Source organism: Dama dama, chromosome 5, assembly GCF_033118175.1.
Source record: "Dama dama isolate Ldn47 chromosome 5, ASM3311817v1, whole genome shotgun sequence".
NCBI classification, from domain to species: domain Eukaryota; kingdom Metazoa; phylum Chordata; class Mammalia; order Artiodactyla; family Cervidae; genus Dama; species Dama dama.
In genome coordinates this window covers 121416151-121439915 of record NC_083685.1, presented here as the reverse complement: position 1 = coordinate 121439915, position 23765 = coordinate 121416151, and the positions used below count along the sequence as shown (strand labels likewise).

Here is a 23765-nt window from a genome sequence, read left to right as displayed (position 1 = left end):
CTTCTGCCCTCTACATCCCCAGCCCCAGCCCCTGCCCGCGCCGGTCAGGTGCCTGCGCCCTGTGTCTCGCCGCGACCTGCTCCCGCCTCCGGCGGGGCTGGGCCGGTCCGCAGTCTGCAAGCTCTTCTCTGGACTTTCTCGGTCCCTTTGTTCTGCGAACGGCCGGCAGCGTGTTCGGGTCGGTTAATTTTCTCTCTCTTTTGCTCTCCCACGATTCAAGTTGGCAACTCACAAAGCTCCCTCCGATTGTCCTCAGGGCACTCAGGCCCGGACCCTACCTCAAGCAATGCCACCCGCTCCTCTCCGAGCGGCCCCCACTTGCTGGTGGCGGATGCGGGTGTCTGGGGTACTTTTCTGCTGAGAGTTGCTTTTAGGCACGTAATCTGTGGTTTTATTTATTGTTTCCCTCCTAGTCAGGTTGCCCTCCTAAATTCAAACACTTCCCCCAGGCCCGCCAGTGCGAGGGTTTCCCGGTGTCTGGAAACGTCCTCTAAAGACTCCCTTCCCGGGACGGATCTCCGTCCTTAGCTCTTTTGTCTCACATTTTATCTTTTATATTTTGTCCTACCTCCTTTCGAAGACAATGGGCTGTTTTTCTGGGCGCCTGATGACCTCAGCTAGCGATCAGAAGTTTTTTGTGAAGTTTGCTCTGCGTTCAGATATTCTTTTGATGAATTTGTAGGAGAGAACCTGGTCTCCCCGTCCTACTCCTCCGCCATCTTGGCTCCTCCTCCGGGTCATTATTCATTTTAAATTACGTGATATGAATTTACTGCAAGTTCAGAGGCCTTAATGGTATTTAAATGCTTTCAGTTGTATTTATTTGACAGCTTTAAATTGTTTGTAGTGGAAATTTGATGCTTTTAGAATTAACTGCATCCCCTTATTACTTGATGTTAAAGTAAAAGTAATTTTTGGACCTTCCAAAGCATTTGAAGCCATATTTCGCATCATGATTATCTTTGTCCTTTGGTTATCTGTTCACAGAACTCTGTTTCTTGAAATGGACAAGAGCACTATCCTTACACTTAGTAGCATCTGGCCAAGCTTATTAAGCATTATAAGAGAGGGTTCCTGACCAATTAAAAAATGCCATTTCAAAGGAGAGGAACACAGGAATAGGGGAAAGAAGTGAGACTATTTAGAGAAGTCTTGCCCCTGTTCTCTTGTAAGAGAGGATAACAAGCATGAAGGTGTGAAATTTATGTACAGTTAAAAAAAAAAGTGAGATGAAACTTGACCTCTTTGAGGACACCCTTTAATCATTTTGCAGTGTTCATTTTGTTTTTTCTTAGTTTTTTTGTTTTGTTTTGTCTTTGCTTTTTTTGTTTTTAAAATAGGTATTCTGCTATAAATGAAATCAACAAGATACAAGGAAATGAGAACTATATCTTGGTCTATTTTATCACAAAACTGTCCCGGATGGGAAGTGGAACGTCCTATGTAGGATTCCATGGAGGTAGGACCGAAATATTTGTGAATATGTTTGTATAATAATATTTAAGTTATTTCGAACTTGGTCCTGCGGTGGTGGTGGTTTTGTCACTAAGTCATGTCCAACTCTTACGATCCCATGGACTATAGCCCGCCAGGCTCCTCTGTCCCTGGGATTTTCCAGGAGTGGGTTGCCATTTCCATCTCCAGGGCATCTTCCCAACCCCGGGATCAAACCTACATCTGCTGCATTGCAGACAGTCTCCTGCATTGTTGGTGGATTCTTTCCCCAAGCCACTGTTTGGTCCTATGATGTACAAAGTCTGATATTAGAAGATTAGTGTTAATCTCAGTGGTCCTCCCAGGTGGCTCAGTGGTAAAGAATCTGCCTGCCAATGCAGGAGACACAGGAGATGCAGGTTGCATCTCTGGGTTCGGAAGATGGCCTGGAGGAAGAAATGGCAACCCACTCCATTTCCTTGCCTGGAAAATTTCCAGAAAATTTCTGTCCTTGGAAAATTTCCATGGACAGAGGAGCCTGGCAGGCTACAGTCAATGGGGTCACAAAGAGTTAGACACAACTGAGTGACTGAGCACACACACATAATCTCAACTGTATTTGTTTCAAATGCAATTAGATTTCTTAAAGCTGATTGATGCGAAAAACAAAAACACTTCATCTTCAGACTGGCTGCTGCAACATACAGTACTTCATTTCAGTATTTGTTGATAAATGCTTGATTAATCTCTGGTTCCTCCCCTTTTACTATATGGATAATGCAGAAAGATATTTCCCACTAGCATTGTTATGAATGTGTGGATACTTAATGCCTGCTCCTGGGGTCAGAAAATGCTATCTTAAATCTCTCTCTTTTTTTTCTGAGGAAGACTCACCAAATATTTACTACATAGGCACACCTTGTTTAATTGCACTTTGCTTTATTGCACTCCACAGATACTGCATTTCTTACAAATTGAAGGCTTGTGCCAAGTCTCTCAGTGCCATTTTTCTGAAGGCCTTTGCTCACGTCAATGTCTCTGAATTGTCTCAAGTATTTGAGATAATTCTCAAACTGTTTTAAGCATTTTCATTATTATATGTGCTGTGGTGACCTGTGATCAGAGTGACCTTTTGTGTTACTACTACGACTAGATGAAAGCTAGGATGATGGTTAGCATTTTTCAGCAATATAGTATTTTGGGTTGTTTTATTTTGTGTGTGTGCAGTACAGTATTTTTATTTGTGTACTTTAGGCTGCACTGGGTCTTCATTGCTATGCTTGGACTTTCTCTAGTTGTGGTGCTCAGACTTACCGCGGTGGCTTCTCTTATTGCAGAGCACTGATCTGGCTCAGTAGTGGTGATGCACAGGCGTAGTTGCCCTGAGGCTTGTGTAATCTTCCCAGACCAGGGACTGAACCTGTGTCTCCTGCTTTGGCAGGTGGATTGTTTACAACTGGACCACCAGGAATGTCCCAAGTATTTTTTAATTAAGGCATGTATGTCGTGTTTGAGACATAATGCTATTACACACTTAATAAAATACAGTGTAGTATAAACAATTTTTATAGACACTGTGAAACCAAAAAACTTGTGTGATTTGATTTATTGTAATATTTGTTTTGTTGGGACCTGATCCTAAAGAATCTCCAAGGAATCTGCTGTATGAGAAAATTGGTATTCTAGAAATAGGCAAATAATAATTTAGTTTAATAATTTAGTAGTTAATAAGAGGCAAACCTTGCTGGTGTCTCACACCCCTCTACTGATTACGATACAGAAAGTTTAATAATACATTTATAAAAGAATAATAAGCCTTCTTTAAATACTGTTTTGTATTAGTCATTTCAGTTCTTAAAACTGATTTTCATGCTAAGGTTGTTAACATCTATAGTGTGACATCTATATGTTTCCCATATATGTTCAAGGGATTAGACTTTAGGATACAAATCATTCATTCAACCGTATGTTAAAATGTCAGGACAGTGGTGTATCCCTGCTTACAACTGTCAGGAAGAAACCAGCAGACACAGGGAAGATTCTGGGGCTTGTTTTCCCAGGGCTGTGGCATTCTGTGCACATCGACGACCTCCGGAGATCCACAGTCATGGTTTCAGACGTAACTAAACTGCAGGATGTGGCCATCAGCCAGCTGTTTAAACCAGAAGATCCCCCTAAGGGTGAGTCTGGAGAAAAGGTCCTTGGGGAGGTAGGATGGTGGGAGCAGAAGCCAGGAGGTGTGCACTCTGCCGCGAGGACAGGTCCTCAGGCTACTGTCCCCCAAGTCCAACACCTGCCCCTTGGCAAGAGCTTGGGACACATTTGCTGAACTGAGTATTGATGACTCCAGGGCACTGTCTCCTACTTCCAAGGCCAGGAGAAGGCAGTATTTCCACACGGTCTTTGCAGGTGCCTGTGGAACATGTCAGATTCTGTTTACCCTGGCTTCGGGATCAGCCATCTGAACCCAGGATGGAAGCTCGGGTTGCCACTGGTGGACCACGTCCAGTGGGCAAATGGAGGCTGATCTATGTGACTGACGGTCTCTCCTTTGGGGCCCCTTCCTGGGGCTGGTGCGAGGGAAACCCGGACAGATCCCCAGCACACAACGCACACGATGTTGCCAGCGCTCCCCACCACCACTTCTGCCTCTGAACAGTAGCTCCATTGTTTTACTTCTTTGCAGTGGGGGTGGGCCGCCGAGCCCAAGAAGATGGTGAGGAGCTGATGGAAACTGAGGCAGTCACGTCGCAGCAAGTGGTAGAGGTAAAAATGGAGACAGAAAGTCCTGAGACAAATGATAGCCCAGGCTTCGGACCAGAACATGATGTAAGTTCTCACTCTTTCTGGCCCTCTAAGCCCTCAAGCTGTGGGCTCCCCTTCCTCAGACTTACACCCAGGGGTCCGAGGAGTGGAGTCAGCTGGCAGGGCTCAGCCCAGCCCTCCTCTCCCTGCCTCTGTGAGTGCAGGTGAGATCACCAGCAGCAGATCTGACCTTGGCTTTTCCTGGTGTCCCCTAGTCAGTTTTGCTCTGTTGCTTGACCCCTGACAAGGTCCCCAGGCACATAGGATTGTCTTGTAGTAGATTTTTTTTTTCTTTTGGCCACACGACATGGCTTGCAGGGTCTTGTTAATAGTTCCCTGACCAGGGATTGAACCCAGGCCCATGGTAGTGAAAGTGCAATGTCTTTACCACTGGACCGCCAGGGAATTCCCTCACAGTGGTTCTAAGGGGAACTTGACAAGGACATGTGGTAGGAACTTGGGCAGGAGGAAAACTGTGCCCCCTGCATGCAGTGCCAGGACCTTATGTCCCTGGCATCACCTGGCTTTTCTTGACGTGTAAGTGATGAGTATTGATGTGTAAGTGGCAGAAATGGAAGGCTTGATTGTCTGTCGACAGACGCAGATCCTGGACACCACCAGGCTGCTGAAAAGCTGTATTCAGGGTGCCGTGGGCATGCTCAGAGACCAGAATGAGGACTGTCAGCGCAGCGTTCGGAGGGTCTCCATCCTCCTAAACCTCCTAGAGGAAGACGGTGAGTACAGAGGTGTGGGAGCCCCTCTTGTCCACACCCTAGCCTGGGCTTCTCCTTTGGTCCATGAATCATCCCCCCGCTGTAGCTCTCCATGGCTCCCAGAAGCAGCTGGCTCTCTGGCAACCTACATGCACCTCTGGGATTTCTGTAGACTTGGCCTGGCCAAAGGAGACGGGCTTCCCTTCCTGCTGGGATGCGTCAGGGATGCCGAGCCCACCGCTCCGTGCCCAGGGATGTGCTGAATGCACGTCTGCTCTGCTTTTCCACAGCCACTTTCTTGCTGGTCGCTAAGATGCGCCTCTACGTCCTTTTAATGAAGCAGGAAGAGAACTCTATCTGCAATGTGAAGGACTGGGTGGTGAGGGAGGCCTCCAATCAGGACGCTCTACAGGAGGCTGGCACGTTCAGGTACCGCCAGGAAAGGAAACCCGGGGCGGTGGCGGACTGGGGGCAGGGCGCACGGCTTTCCGAGCTGAGGGGCCGCTTCCTTCCAAACCTCTGAGAAATTCAGAGCCGTCGACTTTTTTTTCCCCAGAGAGCACAGGATAGTCTAGGTGGCAGTTGTATGGGGTTTGCTTGACTCTTTTCTGTACTTTTGTGTGTTTTAAATTTTTTCATAGTGAAAACCAAAACAAACAAAACCCAGAACATCTGTTCTTGTCAGATGTAAACTTTTACCACCATGTTCATCACCATAGACATGGCTGCCGTTTTAGCTTGGTAAATTAAAGGGGTGATAGATATGTACGGGAGGGAAGAAAGTTGCTTTCCTAGACCTCCTGCATGAAGTTATTTGATAACCATGAAAATAAGACCCAAAGTATTCACTTATTGTCCCTGGTGCTTTTTCTACAAACCTTGATGCTGTTCTCAAGACTAGCCCATGACAACCTGTGTGGTTGAGGGAGAGGGTGTTGCTCTGCATCCCACGGTGGGCAGTGGAAGATGCCGCCCACCCCATCTGCAAGGTCGTCTAAGACCTGAGACTTCATCAGTCTGGCCCTCAGTTTCTTTGACTCCAGAACAACACTTAACTCATCCAGAAGCTTGGATTCGGGGGGGATGTATCTCCGCACTATTTTCAAGAAGGACATGTGGGAACATCTAGGTTGAATGGACCATGTGAGCTTCCTGATGGCTGCTTTTGTAACTGTAGGGCTTCTCTGCTTTTGTGTTTTTCTCTAATTATTTTTCATTTCTTTCCCAGTTGTACCTTCTGAAGGATCAGATTTGGACCTGGAATTATTTTTGTTTCTCTTGGTTCCTCTGTATGGATTTTAGATAAATGCTTCTTAAAAATCTATATTTCTATGTCCTTGACACCACCCCTTCCTTCACTTACTGAACTACATAAGCTGGTGTTCACAGGGCTTCCCAAGTGCCACTAGTGGTGAAGAATGTGCCTGCCAATGCAGGAGACATAAGAGATGCAGGTTCGATCCGTGGGTCGGAAAGATCCCCTGGAGGAGGGCATGGCAATCCACGCCAGTATTCTTGCCTGGAGAATCGCATGGACAGAGGAGCCTGGCAGGCTACAGTCTATAGGGTCACAAAAAGTCATACTCAACGGAAGTAATTTAGATAAAGACATGCTTTCTTTTTTAATGTAACCTGAAATGAATTTACTTTGGTTTCTTTATTATATTCTATTCACAACTGATTTTTTTTCTTCAAATATCATACTTTTCAAGTGAATCTGGTCATTCTTCATTTAAAGAGCATAGGTGACTTGTTCTGGAAAACAGGTATCTAACAAAATAAAATAATACTACTGGGCCTTTTCAATGAACTAATTCCAGTTTATTAGAGGTAAAATTAAGGACCTTTCAAGTTCTGCCTCTAATCTTCAGTTCAGTTCAGTTCAGTCACTCAGTCATGTCCGACTCTTTGCGACTCCATGAACCGCAGCACGCCAGGCCTCCCTATCCATCACCAACTCCCGGAGTCCACCCAAACCCATGTCCATTGAGTCGGTGATGTCATCCAGCCATCTCATCCTCTGTCATCCCCTTCTCCCCCTGCCCTCAAACTTTCCCAGCATCAGGGTCTTTTCAACTGAGTCAGTTCTTCGTATGAGGTGGCCAAAGTATTGGAGTTTCAGCTTCAGCATCAGTCCTTCCAATGAGCACCCAGGACTGATCTCCTTTAGGATGGACTGGTTGATGTCCTTGCAGTCCAAGGGACTCTCAGGAGTCTTCTCTAACACCACAGTTCAAAAGCATCAATTCTTTGGCAATCAGCTTTCTTTATAGTCCAACTCTCACATCCATACATGACTACTGGAAAAACCATAGCCTTGACTAACAGACCTTTGTTGGCAAAGTAATGTCTCTGCTTTTTAATATGCTGTCTAAGTTGGTCATAACTTTCCTTCCAAGGAGTAAGCATCTTTTAAGTTCATGGCTGCAGTGACAGTCTGCAGTGATTTTGGAGCCCAGAAAAATAAAGTCAGCCATTGTTTCTACCGTTTCCCCATCATTTCCATGAAGTGATGGGACTGGATGCCATGATCTTAGTTTTCTGAGTGTTGAGGTTTAAGCCAAGTTTTTCGCTGTCTTCTTTCACTTTCATCAAGAGGCTCTTTAGTTCTTCTTCACTTTCTGCCATAAGGGTGATGTCATCTGCATATCTGAGGTTATTGATATTTCTCTCGGCTATCTTGATTCCAGCTCGTGCTTCCTCCAGCCCAGCATTTCTCATGATGTACTCTGCATATAAGTTAAATAAGCAGGGTGACAATATACAGCCTTGACGTACTCCTTTACCTATTTGGAACCAGTCTGTTGTTCCCTGTCTAGTTCTACCTGTTGCTTCCTGACCTGCCTCTAATCTTAGTTTGATTTAATCTCTTCTAGTTCTTAAAAATGATGTAAAAACATGAAAAACACAGCTGTAGTGTGGGAATAGTAGAGCAGATGTTTTGTTACTGCCATGAAGGCACAAAATGTGAAAAGGATGTGGGCCTCCCAGTATGTTCTGTGGTCCTTCTAACCGGAGCGGACCTATCTCTCCCCTACACAGGCAGACCCTCTGGAAGCGGGTCCAGGGCGCTGTGACTCCCCTCCTGGCGAGCATGATCTCCTGCGTGGACAGGGATGGCAACCTTGAGCTGCTGGTCAGCCCACACTCTCCGTCCTGGGCGAGAGACCTTTGGATGTTTATTTTTAGTGACGTTAAACTTCTGAACATTCCTCTTGTGACGATTGATACAAGGTGAATAGAAGACTTTCTTTTCTTGGGAAGGGAAATAAACCCATAACATAGCAGCAAACTTCATAGGCTCTCCCAGATGTTTGATGAAATATTAGTATGGATTTTAGAATCACATTGAAGTTGGCCCTTTTTGTAGCCTCAAGGACATGACAATACAGTAATAGTGTTGACACAATTCTGAAAAATGCTTGCTTCATTCTTGACTTTCTTCACTTCCTTGTGTTCAGGCACCCTTTGCAGTTTAAATGGCCTACTTCCACCTCATCTGCACTGGGGAAGCTGCATGTAAGGGAGCATTTATGTTGATTTTCCTGTTCCTCCAGCCAATGGCAGGAACCGCAGAGCCTGTCCCTAGGCCTGATCTTATGTAACTCAAGCTCAGCTGGCCTGCCAAAACCTTTTTTGGCTTTCAGGTGGCTCCGATTCTCTGCACAGGTATAGGGCAAGAGTGGGTTCGACATCACCAGACTGGTTCTGCCCAAGTCTTCAAGCAGCTTCCAACTGTGGTTTGTTTTCTCTGTAAAACCCAGTGATGATATAAGATCATCCTTCAATTCTTTTTTTTTTTTTATCCTTCAATTCTTTTATAGTATAAAAATGAGCTGATCAGTAGACCAGGGGGCTTTCTTTTCAGCCCACTAAGCCTCCCAGTACTTGAAGATGGAGAGGATTTGGCATCAGAAATAGATCTCATCTTGCATCTTGAGTGCCATTTCACTAACCACTTAATTCTTGGTCCTCGTTTGGCCTGTTGCAGGTCTAAAGGAGAGATGTCCTACATCGTGGTGCAGAACTACATGAACCTCTCAGAGAAGGCATCCAATAGTGTCCCATTTAGCTGGAGAATCAAGGACTATCTGGAGGAGTTGTGGGTCCACACTCAGTACATCACAGGAGATGCGGGTGAGCCCAGCAATGGTGGGAGGGGATGTGTTCTACAGGAGGAGACCCTGATACCCTGTCATAGGTCATCACCTCCATTTGAATCCCCTGGAAAACTAGGACAGTAGGATGTCTCTGAGCCCCTCTCAGCAAGTGCCAGTGACCCGAGTAGTACCTTTGCCCAAACTGAGCCATCATTGTCCTCCCTTGCTCTGTTGTCATATGCCAAGTCATCTGGCCACAGGCATTCCAGGAAAACCCCAATGGTCAGACACCACTTTTGGGAATGTCATCTTTCATACATGAAGTAGTCTTTTCAAAGTTTATGTATAGCTTTGTTTTTTTTTTTAATTATGGTGATCATTTCATAAGATAGGCAGACATCAGATCATTGAAAGTAACATGGTACATCAACTACACATCAATCTTTAAATAAAGGCCAGATGTCTTTTAAAAAATACATGTCAAAATACTTGAAGATGAACTTAGATTTCTAGATAAGCTTTCTGCCACTCTTTCTGAACAAACTCAAAACAATCTCTCTCTTGAGGAGAGTGTATTTCTCTTTTCATACCCTATCAAAAACTGACCCTACTTTTCTATGATAGCACATGACTTGGGGGCCAGTACCCGATCTGCTAGAAGGCAGGTCTTTTTGGTTTGAGCAGCATTTGACCCAACTCCCGGCAGGCAGCCCACTTGTTCCTGGTTCATATTGGTCCTGGGTTCCCTAAGCACTTTATGTCTTGTGGAAATATTGGTCTATCTCAGATTGTATTCTCTTTAGGGCTAGCTAGGCTTTTATGGCGGCTTTGTAGGTGGCACTAGTGGTAAAGATCCCACCTGTCAACGTAGGAGACATAAGAGAAATTGGTTCCATCCCTGGGTTGGAAAGATCCCCTGGAGGAGGGCATGGCAACCTACTCCAGTATTCTTGCCTGGAGAATCCCACGGACAGAGGAGCCTTGCAGGCTACAGTCCATCGGGACGCAAAGGTTAGACATGACTGATGCGACTTCTTAGCACACACGCAGGCTTTTATGGCCAGAGTAGAGCATTCCTTCTGACTTTGTTTCTGTTATTTCACTGGGATAATATCTGAAGTGTCCAGAATTGAAAATAAAAAGGCATTTGGTGGGTAAGGGGAGTCATGGTCAACATCTTCACCGCAGTGGATCTCTGTCTCCCTCTCTGCCCCACCTCCCCCTGCCCTGCCCCGCAGGACTGGCAGAGAAGTTACTAGAACTCTTTCAGAAGACCCCACTGGGCAGTTTTCTTGCTCAGCTCACAGTAGACCAGCGGCAGGAGCTTCTTCAGTGTTACCTGAAAGATTTCCTTCTCTTGACCATGAGAGTGTCCACGTGGGACCAGTTAAACGTAAGTACTGACTCGGGGTCAGGGCAAGGCTGGCGTAAGTGGACAAAATACCAACATGGAACTTCCTCCACTGCCGGAGCTGCAATGTTTGTGGAACAGAATGTGTCCCAAGAGGAGAGTGCTGTGAGAAAATGCCACTGACACCTTTAGAACCGCCGAGGCTGGCCACTTACTCCGCCTCTCAGCACCCCTAAAACATGGAGATTTTAGTAACAGGAAGAAGACCTCCAATTTCCTGTGATGCTTTCTTTTTAAATGTTTAGTTTTTCTCGAAGAAAACTAGATAAATATTTAACTGACCACAGCAAGTTAATAATAAGAGCAACTGAAATTTCAGTGGAAATATTGAAGGTTTCAAACTTTAGTACATAAAAACGGAAACTGGCAGATTTGAGAACATACAACCAGCATGATTAAAGATTCATAAAGTGTTCTTAGGAATCAATAAGAAAATCCCCTAATTTTTAAAAACGAATAAAAGTTATAAGTTGACTATTAAGAGAATAATTATACAGATGTCCAGAAAACAGAGGAAAATTAGCCTCACTAGTAAATCAACAAGGCATGAACAACTTTCAGCTACCGACATTTTTGTCCATGTGGCAAAACTGGTTTTTGAAAAATGGCCAGAAGTTCCTCCACTGCCAAAGGTGGTGTGAACAGTGTGGTGGTTCTGTAAACCGTCGGGGTGAATAGAGAACTTCTGAATAAAATCTGAACTGGTGATTTGATCTTGAGAACATTATCAGAGATGTGGACAAATATTTTATTCACAGGAATGTTCTTTTCAGTTCTGTTTCTAAAAATGGAAAATTAGGAACAATTTACTTGTCAAAACGTAAGGGCTGGACAAGTTAAAGTACAGCCATTTGATTGTTATTGTGCAGCCATTAAAAACAGCGTTCTTCTGGTGTGCTTGTGATAGAGCAGTGCTTTTAAAGTAAAGTGGAAACAGATCAGGAATGCATTGTGACCCTAATTTGGGGACCCCTGGGAGAAGAGGTGTGGATCTAGAAATGTCTAGAAGGGACAACACCAAAAAGTAAATGTGGGATACTAGTAGTGTGCATGGTTTTTCATTTTCTTTTTTGTCATTTTTGTATGGTTCTCATTTTCCTCGAGCAAAATGTAGCTCTTTAAAAAATACTTTACAAACAATATAATAAAAGCTTTTTTTCTTCCCAGGTTCTGCAGATGGCTCTGCAGTCCTGCGTCAATCAGCTGAATGCAGGAAGGCCAGAGGAAGAGGCCTCCTTACCATCAGTGCACCTCGCCTACCACCACTTCAGAAGCCGGCTACAGAACTTCTCCAGGATCTTGACCATCCACCCTCCAATTCTACCAAGCCTTGCGAAAGGCACACAGAACCAGAACTGGGCTGGACGTGAGATGGTATGGCCCCTCTTAGGGATCTCTCATGCCTGTAGCAGGCTTGGCCTCCTCAAGCGAGTGTGGAGGGAGGGGCGCTCCCACCACCTCCCCGACAAGGGAAAGCTTATGGGCCTTGTTCCAACTGGGAGACATCTTTACCAGCACACACGTCAGTGCGGCTTCTCAGTTAGAATACATCCAACTCATGCCCCCTAGATCCCAAGACAATGAAAGAGGAAGCTCCAAGCCTGGGACACAAGAAAAACACCCAGGACCTCCGACTTATGGTTTAGAGCAGCCCAATGAGGGCCAGGGGACAGACTGCTCAGTCACGGGTCTGTTCTCTGCTCCCCAGAGTCTGGATGTGTTGGCAGCAGTGGCCTGTGCTGAAATGCTGACGGAAAACCTCCTGAAGCCCAGTCCCCAAGCTTGGTTACGGACGGTGAAGAATCTTTCCATGCCCCTGGAGCTCCTCTGCTCAGAAGGGTACATGCAGGACTGTGGGATGAAGACCAGAGAGGTCATCAGGGGTGTCAGGTAAGACCCAGGAGGCCCAGGTACATCAGAGAGAGAGGGCAGATGTTCCTATCGCTGGAAGTGGGCCTTTCCTCATCACTCTTTAACATCTGTGGAACCCTACTTAAACGCCAGGCATCTCAATGATCCTAGAAAAACAGGCGAGAGCTGAGCCTTCAGGGAGGGCACAGAGTGATGGGGGTGATACGGAGGTGAGCAGATTATTGTGATCCCGACGGCAAAGGAGCAGCTGCAGAGGCCCCCAGCAGGGTGACAGAGAAAGGGCGTGCACTCGGGGTAGACTTCCCAGAGGACCAGGCCTGCGCTGGCCTTCAAGGGCGAGGTGGGAGTCACCAGACATGGGCAGAGGCATCGAACTTGAGTTGTCTGAGCTGAGAGTCTGTGGGGAGGAGGAGAAAGATGGAAGTGGGTAGAGGTCAGGGAGAACATCATAAAGGGCTTCTACCTAATTCACTTACCTTCTCTCCTGCTCCTTTTTTTTCCTCTTTCTTTTTTATTTTTTAAATTATGAAAGTATGATAACACATTTACAGGAGACTTGGAAGATACCCAACAGAGTTACATATAGTTCCACCATATATTACAATTATTTCTTAAGTAGATTAATTAAGATTTTTAGTTGTAGTTTTAATATCAAACTCTCAAAAGTTAATAGAATGAATATACAGAAAAGTAAAAAAAATACAGTAGATCTGAAAAGCACCATGAAGCAATTCAACATAATTTTTTATAACTTTCACACAACAGTAGGATACAAGTTCTATTCAAATTGCCATAGACTGTAAACTAAGAGACATTAGAACATATGCAAGGTGTGAAAGCTTCATGGTCTAAAGGTACTGAAACATGAAAACTGTAAATACCTTTTACTACTGTGATTATATAACTATTAGTTATTCACTTCATACCATTGTTATGATTGGTCAACAGAAAATAATATAGTTCTATATCAGTAAAAGTACCATTTAATAGAAAAACCTGTAATAGTTTTTAAAATCCAGAGGCATATCAGAATTATCTTGGAATTTTTTGAAAAATACAAATGCCCATGTTTTGCTTTTTTTCTCCAGAGTTCAGATGTGTTTCTAATGACTATCCATGCTTAAAAACAATTGGACTATATGATGATTTTTTTTTTTGTCTAGTTTGTTTCACTTTTTCTATTTTATATTCTGTGCTCCCATTTCATTTAGTTTATGTTTTCCAATTTGTGTCTCTTGTTTATTGTTCTTTCTGAAGCCTTTATCTAGGATAGTAAGAAAGCTTTTGTACATACACAGATATGTATATGTATATATAAATATAGTATGTATAATTAAAATATGTATTTTAGAGACATGAATTTTTGCTTAGCAAAAAAAATGTATGACATTTTGACCGACTAATTTATATTCTCCGTAACGTTGATATACTTCCATGTATTTTGGCATCTAATATTCTTGCTTAAAGATTAGAAAGTTTATTATCTTAGTGAGTTAAATTTTTTTGAATGAAGCTTGAAACTTCTAATCCCATTCTGAGAATATAAAGAAAGACCATGTTGTAAAAAAAAAAAAAGCAGGAAATTAAGTTGTGATACAGTATAAACTTAAGTACAGATTTTGTTGAAATTTCACAGAATTGTATGTTAGTATCCATTATTTGTTTTCATATCTTATTCAAGATTCCACATTGTATTCAGTTGCTTCAGCTGCATACAACAAATTCTGAGAAATTCTCTTTTCAATTTTATTATGTCACAGATCTTTTCTAATATTCCTTGTTATAGCTTCTTGCATACACCTACCGTTTAAAAGTGGACATTTAATTTCCAAATACATGGAGTTTTTAAAGTATCTTTGACATTAATTTCTCACTTTGATATTTCTCATTTAAATCTTTTCTTCTCTGCAATCACCCTGTGTTTCTTCAGTCTTCAAGCTTTACTGAGGCTTTCAGTGGCTAAGTCAAAGATCTCTGTTAATAAATGTCACATTGCACTTGAAAATATGTGGGTTATTTTCAAATATCTTTTGATATGGATTTCTAACATAATTCCACAGTGATAAGAGAACAGTCTCTCTCTAATTTCAATACTTTAAGATCTGCTCCTTTCCTTAACTTTCAACTCCTGTGCCTTGAAACTACCTCCCTGCGCCTCTGCCTTCTGTCTCAGATGCTTTGTGTCAGAGCTGAGTGAGGGAACCCCTCTCTTGACAGAACCCACTGGAATCGCATTTTCTCCATCTCGCTCTTTGTGGAGCACGTGCTGCTGGAGACGGAGAGTCAGATTCCTGAGCTGCTCAAGCTGGTGACTGGCTATGTCTCCTTGCTGAATAAGGTGAGCGCAAAGGTTCGGCCTAGCAGGCAGAGGTCTGCCTCTTTGTAAGACGAAGCACAACTGAAGCTTGACCCAACCTCTGTCAGCGAGGTGGTATATTCCCTTTCTGCTCTGACAGTTTTATCTGGTTGTAGTAAGGAAAGTGATTTCATCACATAAGCTGCTCTATTTGCGGCATTTAATGGTTTAATTTTTACCCTCTCCTGAGTGGTAAGTCAAGGTATGTCATTTAGGGTTTCTTGCAGGAAAAGGAACTATCAGTGCAGCAAATCTGCTTGGGAGGACTGAAGGGTAGGCTCCAACCAGGCCTCCAGTGGCCCTAGAAAGACCAGCAGCCTGGCCCACAGCGGGAGCAGCTTGCCACTGCCGTGATCAGGAAGACGGCAGTGTAAGAGAATGCCACTGGACTTGTGGACTTCCAGACACAGTGCTGTTGGTGGGACCAAGGGCACAGGAAGGCCCATGTCTCTGCCCCTCGACACCCTTTATAAAGTTGTTGCCACACAGGATAATACCCTGCAGAAAAAGTGACCGTCCTTTCAGCATCAATGGCCTCTCAGGGCCACTGCCTCTGGAAACAGGGGAAACAGCCTCTGCCTACTGGGAACCTCACACAAGCACTGCCAGCAGCTTTGCTGTGTAGCCTTTGACATGTCCTTTTTTAACTAGCATATTTCATGTTCTCAAGGTTTGTCCACATTGTAGCAGGTGTCAGAATTGCCTTCCTCTTTAAGGCTGAGTAAGATTCCACTGTATGGATAGAGCACATTCTGTTTATCCAGCTCTCTGATGATGGACACTTGGGTTGTTTCCACCTTTTGGTGATTGTAAATAATGCCGCTATGAACCTGGGTATTATTTGAGTCACTACTTTAATTCTTTTGGGTGTGTACTTAAGAGTAGAATTGCTGGGTCACATGGTAATTCCATGTTTGGCATTTTGAGGACTCACCATACTGTTTCCCACAACTGCCACACCGTTTTACATTCCCACCAGCAATGACCCAGGGCTCCAATTTCTCCACATCCCTACTAGTACTTGTTATTTTCCATTTTAAACATAACAACCCTCCCAATGGGTATGCAGTGGTATCTCACTGTGGTGTTGGGTTTTTTAATTGGAGTATAATTGCTTTACAATCTTGTTAGTTTCTGCATACAGCAAGTACATGTATCCCTGTTGAGGCTCCCCTCCCCTCATCCCACCCGTCTAGGTCATCACAGAGCACCAACTCAGTGTGGTTTGATTTGTATTTCCCTAGTGACTAGCGATGTTAGTATTTTTCCGTGTGCTTATTGCCCGTTTGTATACTTCTTTGGAAAATGTCTATTCAAGTCGTTTGGCCACTTTTGAATATTTTATTTAACAGATCAAATTTAGCAGGGTATTAAAAACTCATAATTTCCAAGTAAGATTAGTCCTGGAATTCAAGGATAGCTCAAAGTTAAAAAACCTATAAATGTCATCAGTTACAGAACAAATCAAACAATACACTGCAAATGATTATTTCAAAAGATACAAAAAAAGCTTTTCATAAAATATATAATTTGGTAAAAAGATACTCTTGCTGAATTAGGAATAGAAAGGAAATTTCCTTGAGCAGATAATGTCATGGGTTTACATAATATCTATGTTGTGTTTAAAAACACTTATGACAAGCATCATATCTAACCAGAAAATTCCCTAAGCATACCAATTAAACTCACTATCTTATGTCATTAAAGATATGTCTTTCCTAAGAAACAGTGTTTCTACTTCTAAATATATACTCCTAAATATATACTCTACTTCTAAATATATATAAAATATATAATTTTAGTATATAAATATATACTAAAAATATACTTCTAAATATATATATAAATATATACTAAGTATATATATATACCTCTATATACTCTAAATATATGTGTGTGTGTATATACATATATATACATATATATATATATATATATATATATATATAGGGAATTTTCCTGTTTCCACTCCGACACATGGAAGAATGTTGGGTACAGAAATGCTTGTAATTGCAAGAAATTGGGAACATCCTAAATGTTCATTAACAGGAAAATAGGTGACCAGTGTCTTTGTCACCAAGTACCATGCAGTAGTAAAGATGAATGATCTGAACCTACATTTATCAATGAAAATTGGAAGTTGCCAAGCTTAGGTATAGTGTGATGTCCCTAAAACAGAGTTGCATGCATGCATGCATGCGTGCAAATCTAGTAGAAGTGGGAATTTAGGAATATGGTTCCCAGGGCCTGGGAGTAGAAAGGGATATACTTGAAGTCAAAACTATACCTGTAACATTTGGTTATTCAGAAACTGATAAAGCAAATATTCAAACAAATGCCAAGATTACTTAAAGCTTGGTGGATACACAGATAGTCACTATATTATCATTTATAGTTTGAAATATAATAGAAAGAGGGGGTAGACCTTCAAAAAAAAAAGTGGAAGAAAGGAAAAATCTAAAGCTGAGAATATCGGTCTTCTCTCCAAAACAGCATAGTCCCATAGGACATTCAAAGTTAAAGAAATTGCTAAACAAAATTGTAAAAGGCCTTGCACTGCAGACAGCAGAGCCGTAACTGTCTGGCTCCGCCAGTGGCAGAGGGCCCGCCATGTTTTCTGGCCTGGCTGACCTCTGCTCTCCCTCTCTGCCCCACCGCCCTCCTGCCAATGCCTTTCTCCTTCAGTGCCTACTGGAGGACTCTGACATGAAGACCCATAGGCCTTTCATGGCGGTGATGACTACTCTTCGTAAATGTAAGGACCAGGTCAGCGAGAGTTTGACCAGGTGAGATTTTGGGTTAGGGATCCACAAGTTTGAGAATTCGAAAGGTTTTTTTTTTTGCTTCTCATGTCCCACTTCCCTGCTTTAGAGCTGACTACCTTCTTGGCTTCTAGGTTTGGGGTTCAGCCGTGCCCCATCTGCCTGGGAGATGCACAGGATCCTGTCTGCCTGCCCTGTGGCCATGTGTTCTGTCTGCGCTGCATTGATGTTAACCTCACCCAAGGGCACATGGGATGCCCCTTGTGTTTAACCGACTTACCAGACAGATACTCTGCAACTGTGTCCCAGGAGCACAGGTAAAACAGCCTTTCTCTTGAGAAAGCTTCCACCTTTTTCTTCCTTTTTTGCAAATACAGTATTCAAAAATATAAGTATTGGGCTTCCCTGGTAGCTCAGTGGTAAAGAATCCACCTGCCAATGCTAGAGACATGGGTTCGGTCCCTGATCCGAGAAGATCCCACATGTGGCGGAGCAAATAAGCCTGTGCACCACAGTTATTGAGCCTGTGCTCTAGAGCCTGTGAGCCCCGACTATGGAGCCCATGTACCGCAACTACTGAAGCCCAGGCACCCTAGAGTCTGTGCTCCGCAACTAGAGAAGCTACCATAAGGAGAAGCCTGAGCAGTGCAACTAGAGAGTAGCCCCTGCTTACCCCAACTAGAGGAAAAGCCTGCACAGCAATGCCCAGCACTGCCAACAATAAACAAAATTATTTTTAAAATATACTATTGACCTTAGAAAGCCTCAAAGCAAAGTGTCCTAACAAAGACAACTAATTATTTATGTACCTTTATAAATACCTAGTGTCTGAAAATTATCCTTTCCCCAAGACATGCATGTGTACAGAAGAGGGGGATTGAAAAATTAGAGGCAAAAACCCAGGAAGTTGTAAACTAAGTAAAGCCATCATAAGTACCCAAAGAATTTAGATGCAACTGGCTTATCCTCTTGATGTGTAAATGTCATCCATATTCTATGATTTGAGGATAAAGTTAACTCTTGTCTAGCTAAGTGCCTTCAGGGCACTGATGAAAATAGCCCAAGCTGTGGTTTTCTTCCCTTCTGATGCCTTCTAAAAGTGGGGCACAAGACAAGTCCAGTGGATGGGAGCTTTGAGAAACTCTTGGGATATAAAGGCTGTTACTAGATGGTCCAAATGATCAAGGTCTTTCTCAAAAGAGCCAAGTGTACGTACTGTCTGTCTTTGGAGACTGATTCTAATCAATATATGGAGACACTTGCATCTTTTAATTAAAAAAAAAAAAAAGCTACCCAAATCCCAAAGCACTCTGTAGGGAGGGATTCTGGAACACAGTTTATAAGACTTTTAACCGTGGTTTTTAACCATTCCCAAGGGAGGCCATTGAGAAACATGCCCGCTTCCGGCAGATGTGCAATAGTTTCTTCGTGGACCTGGTTTCTACCATGTGCTTCAAAGACAATTCTCCACCTCAGAAGGAAGTGGTCAAAGACCTGCTATCCTTACTCTTTGTAGAGAAGGAGCTCCTTCGAGAGGCTCCCCAACGTGAGTGGCTGTCTTCCAATAGAGTTAAAAATTCAGTTCTTCATCTCACTTTTTATGTCTGATGTGAACAATGATCTGCCTTTCTCCTGGTTTTAGGATGCCGTGAACACACAAAGTCTCTTTCTCCTTTTGATGATGTCGTGGATAAGACCCCCGTGATCCGCTCAGTGGTATTGAAACTGCTTTTAAAATACAGGTGAGCACCATGAACATGGAGTTGCCTCTGAAACACCTTGACTTCTTTTTTTTTTTCTCCTCATGGCTTTTTCTTTGCTGCAAAGCATTCTTTGCAGAACTGGTAGCTAGCTCAGTATCTGGGAAAGCTTCTTTAGCAAGAGACGCCCTGGTTCCTTTATCTGTATGGGTTGTATCCTTGGCATATTACATGCTGGCCATGAGTTCAGTATGGCCACAAGCACGTGTTTAGGAAGAAGAAGACAGATTTGGGGGAAGGGCACAGAGTGCTGCGAGACATGTGGGTGCTGGAAGTCGGGAGTCAGGAATCTGTAGTTCTCATCTCAGTTCCACAGCTACAAAGTTTGTGGTTTTTTTGGACCATAACTTAGAATCTACACTCAACATCCTTGCACTTGATGTTGTGTAAGTTTTGCTGCTCTTAAGTTTCTCTGATTCTATAAATGAACAGGGAAGCCTATATGGCGCCTCAGCTCAATGGGCTTGTCGAATTATGCTATTTTTAAAAATTCTTAGAAAGGTGATCTGTATTCAGAAGATGTCTTTTGGAGTATACTCTGTTTCTCAACCTGTGTCCTACCTTGAGAGAGTTCACCTTGAGGTGATGGCAAAATCAAGATGCTATAGGAAAAGTTCCAACAGACACAACTACTTCCGACTTAAATGTCCGAAATATGACTTAAGATAGAGATTAGATTTACGTTTAAAACAGGGATCCACTGCAGTCTTGTCTACAGACATTTTATTTTGGTGCCTCCCCCCCATTATTTATGAAATAACCTTTTCAAACAGGATTTTCAAGTAAAATACTCTTAAAATACATTTCTTGCTATACCTGAAAATGGCTCTTAAGGCATATATAGACACAGTTGCCTTGAGATATGAAAAGAGCCTCTTGCTATTCTGTGATTTTCATTAATTTTGCTAAAATTTATTGGTGTGAATCCTGTATTCACATTAATTTTTTAATTAATTAAGTACGTAAGTAAATAATTTTAATTAATTAATTAATCTGTATTTCATTAATTTTGGTAAAATTTATTCGTGTGAAATCTGTATTCATGTGAATCTCCTTGCTTAGAGAAAGGGCAAAGTGTCATTGACATGTATATCTCTTGACATAAAGTATAGACACATTAATATGAGTACAAACTGTACTCAAAGGTAAATGCTTTGTTCTGGAATATTTAGAGTAAACTTTACAGAACTGATTTTGAAATAAAAATCTTGAGACATAAACACAGTTTAAAAATATGAATGCTCATTCCCTGGGTTGAAAAATGCTTCTGTCATTGCTCTTTGTGGTTCATGTACTTTTGTGTGTTAAGAATGAATCAGACTGGACTTACATACTTTATGGAAATGTAGGCACTTGCTGTCTGGGCGGACCCATGCATGGGACAGTGTTGACCAGACTGCAGATAACACTAAGATGGCATCTGACTTTTTCAACTTGTTTGTACTGATGTTACTAAAGTGATGAAAGGTAAAGCTGCTAGCATCTTAGCATGAGAAAGACCCTGGTAGTAGCCATTATTTCTGTCACCACCATGCACATGTACTGTTTTAAAATGCCAGTTTCATGTAATGTCCTTGATGAAGCTATAAAAATTATTAATTCTACTAAATCCCCACTCTTAAGGATATGACTGGTAATGTTGTATTATAATGAGAGATACACCCAAAGCCTCCAGCAGCACACCAAGGTACAAGGCTGTCTCAAGGAAAACTACTCCTGCAGTTTTTGAGTTACATCCTGATCTGGCTGCTTTTTTTGTGAAATACCACTTGTACTTGAAAGAATGAGTGAGAAATGACGCTGAAACCTGGGCAGTTAGTTGACAGGTGTTTTCCTGAGAAAAAGTGAGGTGAGCCTATCACAAACTGAGAGTTTTGTTGCCAATTATAAAATTCAAGCTTATAAGCAGATATTTAAAGGTTTGGAGGAATTCCCTGGCGATCCAGCGTTTAGGACTGCACGCTTTCATTGCCGAAGATCCAGGTTCAATCCCTGGTCAGGTAATTAAGATCCTTCAAGTCTCAGCATGGCTAAATTAAAAAACAATAAAATAAAATGTTGGAAAACTTGTATCCTCCACTGTGAGCCTGTCAGCTTTCTAATACACACTTTTTGATAACATGGGTGGTGATATTAATGAATGTGAGGTTTTGTAAAATATACAATAAAAATGTGTCAATGTTTGCAAAATTTGCACAGCTCAGCAAACCAGTATTTATGAAGTAACTGGTTCTTGATGTCACAGAATTGTGCATTGATCAAAAAGAAATCTATCTGATTGCAAGGCAGATCATTTGATTTTAATGTAATTAACTATGAAAAGTACATTGATAAGGTTTCAGATTGCAGATTGAAACTAACCTTTAGAAATTATTGTCTATCATTTTTGGTGCAGCATCAAAAGAGAGTATCCATATTTACCTGAAAAGACTACTAAAATATTTCTCCCTTTTCCAACTACAGAATGTATGAGACCAGATTTTGCTCATATAATATAGTGCAACCAACTAGAAGCAGAAGCAGATTTGAGAATCCAGTGAACTTCTGTTAAGCCAGGCATTAAAAAGATTTCTAGGATTGAAAAACAATGCCCTTCTAACTAATGAAATTTTGTCTTGGAAAAGATTTTTTTAAATATTACTTATGTTAATATGTGATGAGTTTAGTATGGTTATTTTAAATGATGAATATTGATACATAGTTTCAATTTTTCTTAGTTTTAATTTCTATTATTGTAAATATCAGAAGATATAATCAATAGAAGCAAAAGCTCCTTGTGGTTCTCATTAATTTTTAAGTCTGTGAAGGAGTCCTGGAGCCAGAAGTTTGAGAACAGCTGGTATAAAATTGTTATTATATAGTCACTAAGTCATGTCTGACTCTTTAGCAACCCCATGGACTATAGCCTGCCAGGCTCCTCTGTCCATGGGATTCTCCAGGCAAAAATACTGGAGTGGGTTGCCATTTCTTCCTCCAGGGGATCTTCCTGACCCAGGGATCAAACCCGAGTCTCCTGCATTAGCAGGCGGATTCTTTACCACTGAACCACCTGGGAAGCCCATCTAAAATATGGAATTTTATATTCCTCCAAGTTGGTGCTAAAATAGTCTTCATAAAATCATGTTATAAACTATATAAACACATCTATGTATGTGAGAAAGTGGAAGTGTTAGTTGCTCAGTAGTGTCTGACACTTTGTGACCCCATGGACTGTAGTCTGCCAGGCTCCTCTGTGCATGGATTTCTCCAGGCAAGAATCCTGGAGTGAGTTGCCATTCTGTTCTCCAGGGGATCTTCCCAGCTACGTATGTATGTATATATATAAGTATACAGGAAGCAGGAAATGAATAATAGGCAAATAGATACTTCAAACCTTTGTTTTGACAAAATGGGTTTCCAGACCTTAGCTAACTAGGTGTATATAATATTTCTCCTTCCCTAGCTTCTGTGACGTGAAAGAGTATATTCAGACTTATTTGTCCGAGTTAGAAAAGAAACCATTCCTGGCTGAAGATAAAACCGAACTGTACATGCTCTTTAGCAACTGCCTGGAGGTAAGCTGACTATCACTCAGTACATTTCTTTTGCAGGTTCTCAGAACCACATGGTTTATGCAATGGAATAGTGTTTTTCTGAAAATTTACAGAATATAATTTATGTGGTGACATGAACAGATGCTGTACTCCATTTAGGGGGAAAAATGTTTCAGAAACATTACTTCTGTCCTCAGAAATTGCATATGTTGGCATTATGTACATGTGCATGAGGGGGAAAAAGGCATTGAAGAATATGCCACCAAAGTTGATGATGCCTCTCTGCGGGTGCTGAGGTTGTGAATACTTCTAATTTTTATTCTCTTTGTATTTGTGTTTCTTCCAAAAATCTTACAGTGCATATGAAAAGTTAGATTAAGTTAAAAGTTTTTTTTTCATTATACCTTTAATTTTTTTCCCTCCTTCTGTTCCCTAAAATAAAAATAAAAAGAGGTGTTAATTTTTCATGATTCACAAAATAGCCACTCAAACCTACAACACTGTTCTTTATCCTTATTACACTGTCCATGACCACACTGGTGAAATTTCAAAGACGGGGTCTTGTAAATAAAAAAGAATAATGTCCTTTCTTCCTGGTTCTATGTTCCCTAGGATTCAATACATGAGAAGAATAATGCTTTCTTCATAAGGGATGAATTGAAATACCTGCGAGAGGAAGGCCAGTTCCTTACGACATACCAGCCAGTGGGATACAGCCGATGGCCTGCTGGTGAGGCCTCAGTGGAGCACCTACAGAAGATGGCCCGCATCCGCCTCTGTCTTGACAAGGCATCTGAGATCCTCGCCGAGCTTCAGGATGGCTCAGGCAGGTCTTCTTCCCAACCTTTCTTGACCACAGGCTGGGAGCCCCCATGATTTAGAAGTTCAGGAAGTGTGGGAAGCTGGTTCTCAGGATGATACTGGTCTGTACCGTGTCCCCTTTCTTCTAGATTAGTTCTCTCAGTGTGAATTCCCGAAGGGTAGGTGCAGAGCTTTTACTAGCCTCTGTTGCAGAGAGT

General features: G+C 42.3%; 1 protein-coding gene across 2 annotated transcripts in view; it reads left to right on the top strand.

Annotated features, from left to right (window-relative positions):
• Positions 1-23765, top strand: part of LOC133057722 (E3 ubiquitin-protein ligase RNF213-like) — a 124456-nt gene that overhangs the window by 79316 nt on the left and 21375 nt on the right. For both annotated transcript variants that reach the window (XM_061144589.1, XM_061144588.1), the window contains 17 exons: positions 1341-1459; positions 3495-3614; positions 4121-4263; positions 4838-4973; positions 5243-5381; positions 7995-8186; positions 8944-9089; positions 10291-10445; positions 11631-11837; positions 12172-12353; positions 14553-14673; positions 17377-17477; positions 17588-17770; positions 18830-18999; positions 19096-19195; positions 22656-22767; positions 23359-23572. In XM_061144589.1, the coding sequence (XP_061000572.1) occupies positions 1341-1459; positions 3495-3614; positions 4121-4263; positions 4838-4973; positions 5243-5381; positions 7995-8186; positions 8944-9089; positions 10291-10445; positions 11631-11837; positions 12172-12353; positions 14553-14673; positions 17377-17477; positions 17588-17770; positions 18830-18999; positions 19096-19195; positions 22656-22767; positions 23359-23572 (2540 nt within the window). The remainder of the gene's footprint in view (positions 1-1340; positions 1460-3494; positions 3615-4120; positions 4264-4837; positions 4974-5242; positions 5382-7994; positions 8187-8943; positions 9090-10290; positions 10446-11630; positions 11838-12171; positions 12354-14552; positions 14674-17376; positions 17478-17587; positions 17771-18829; positions 19000-19095; positions 19196-22655; positions 22768-23358; positions 23573-23765) is intronic.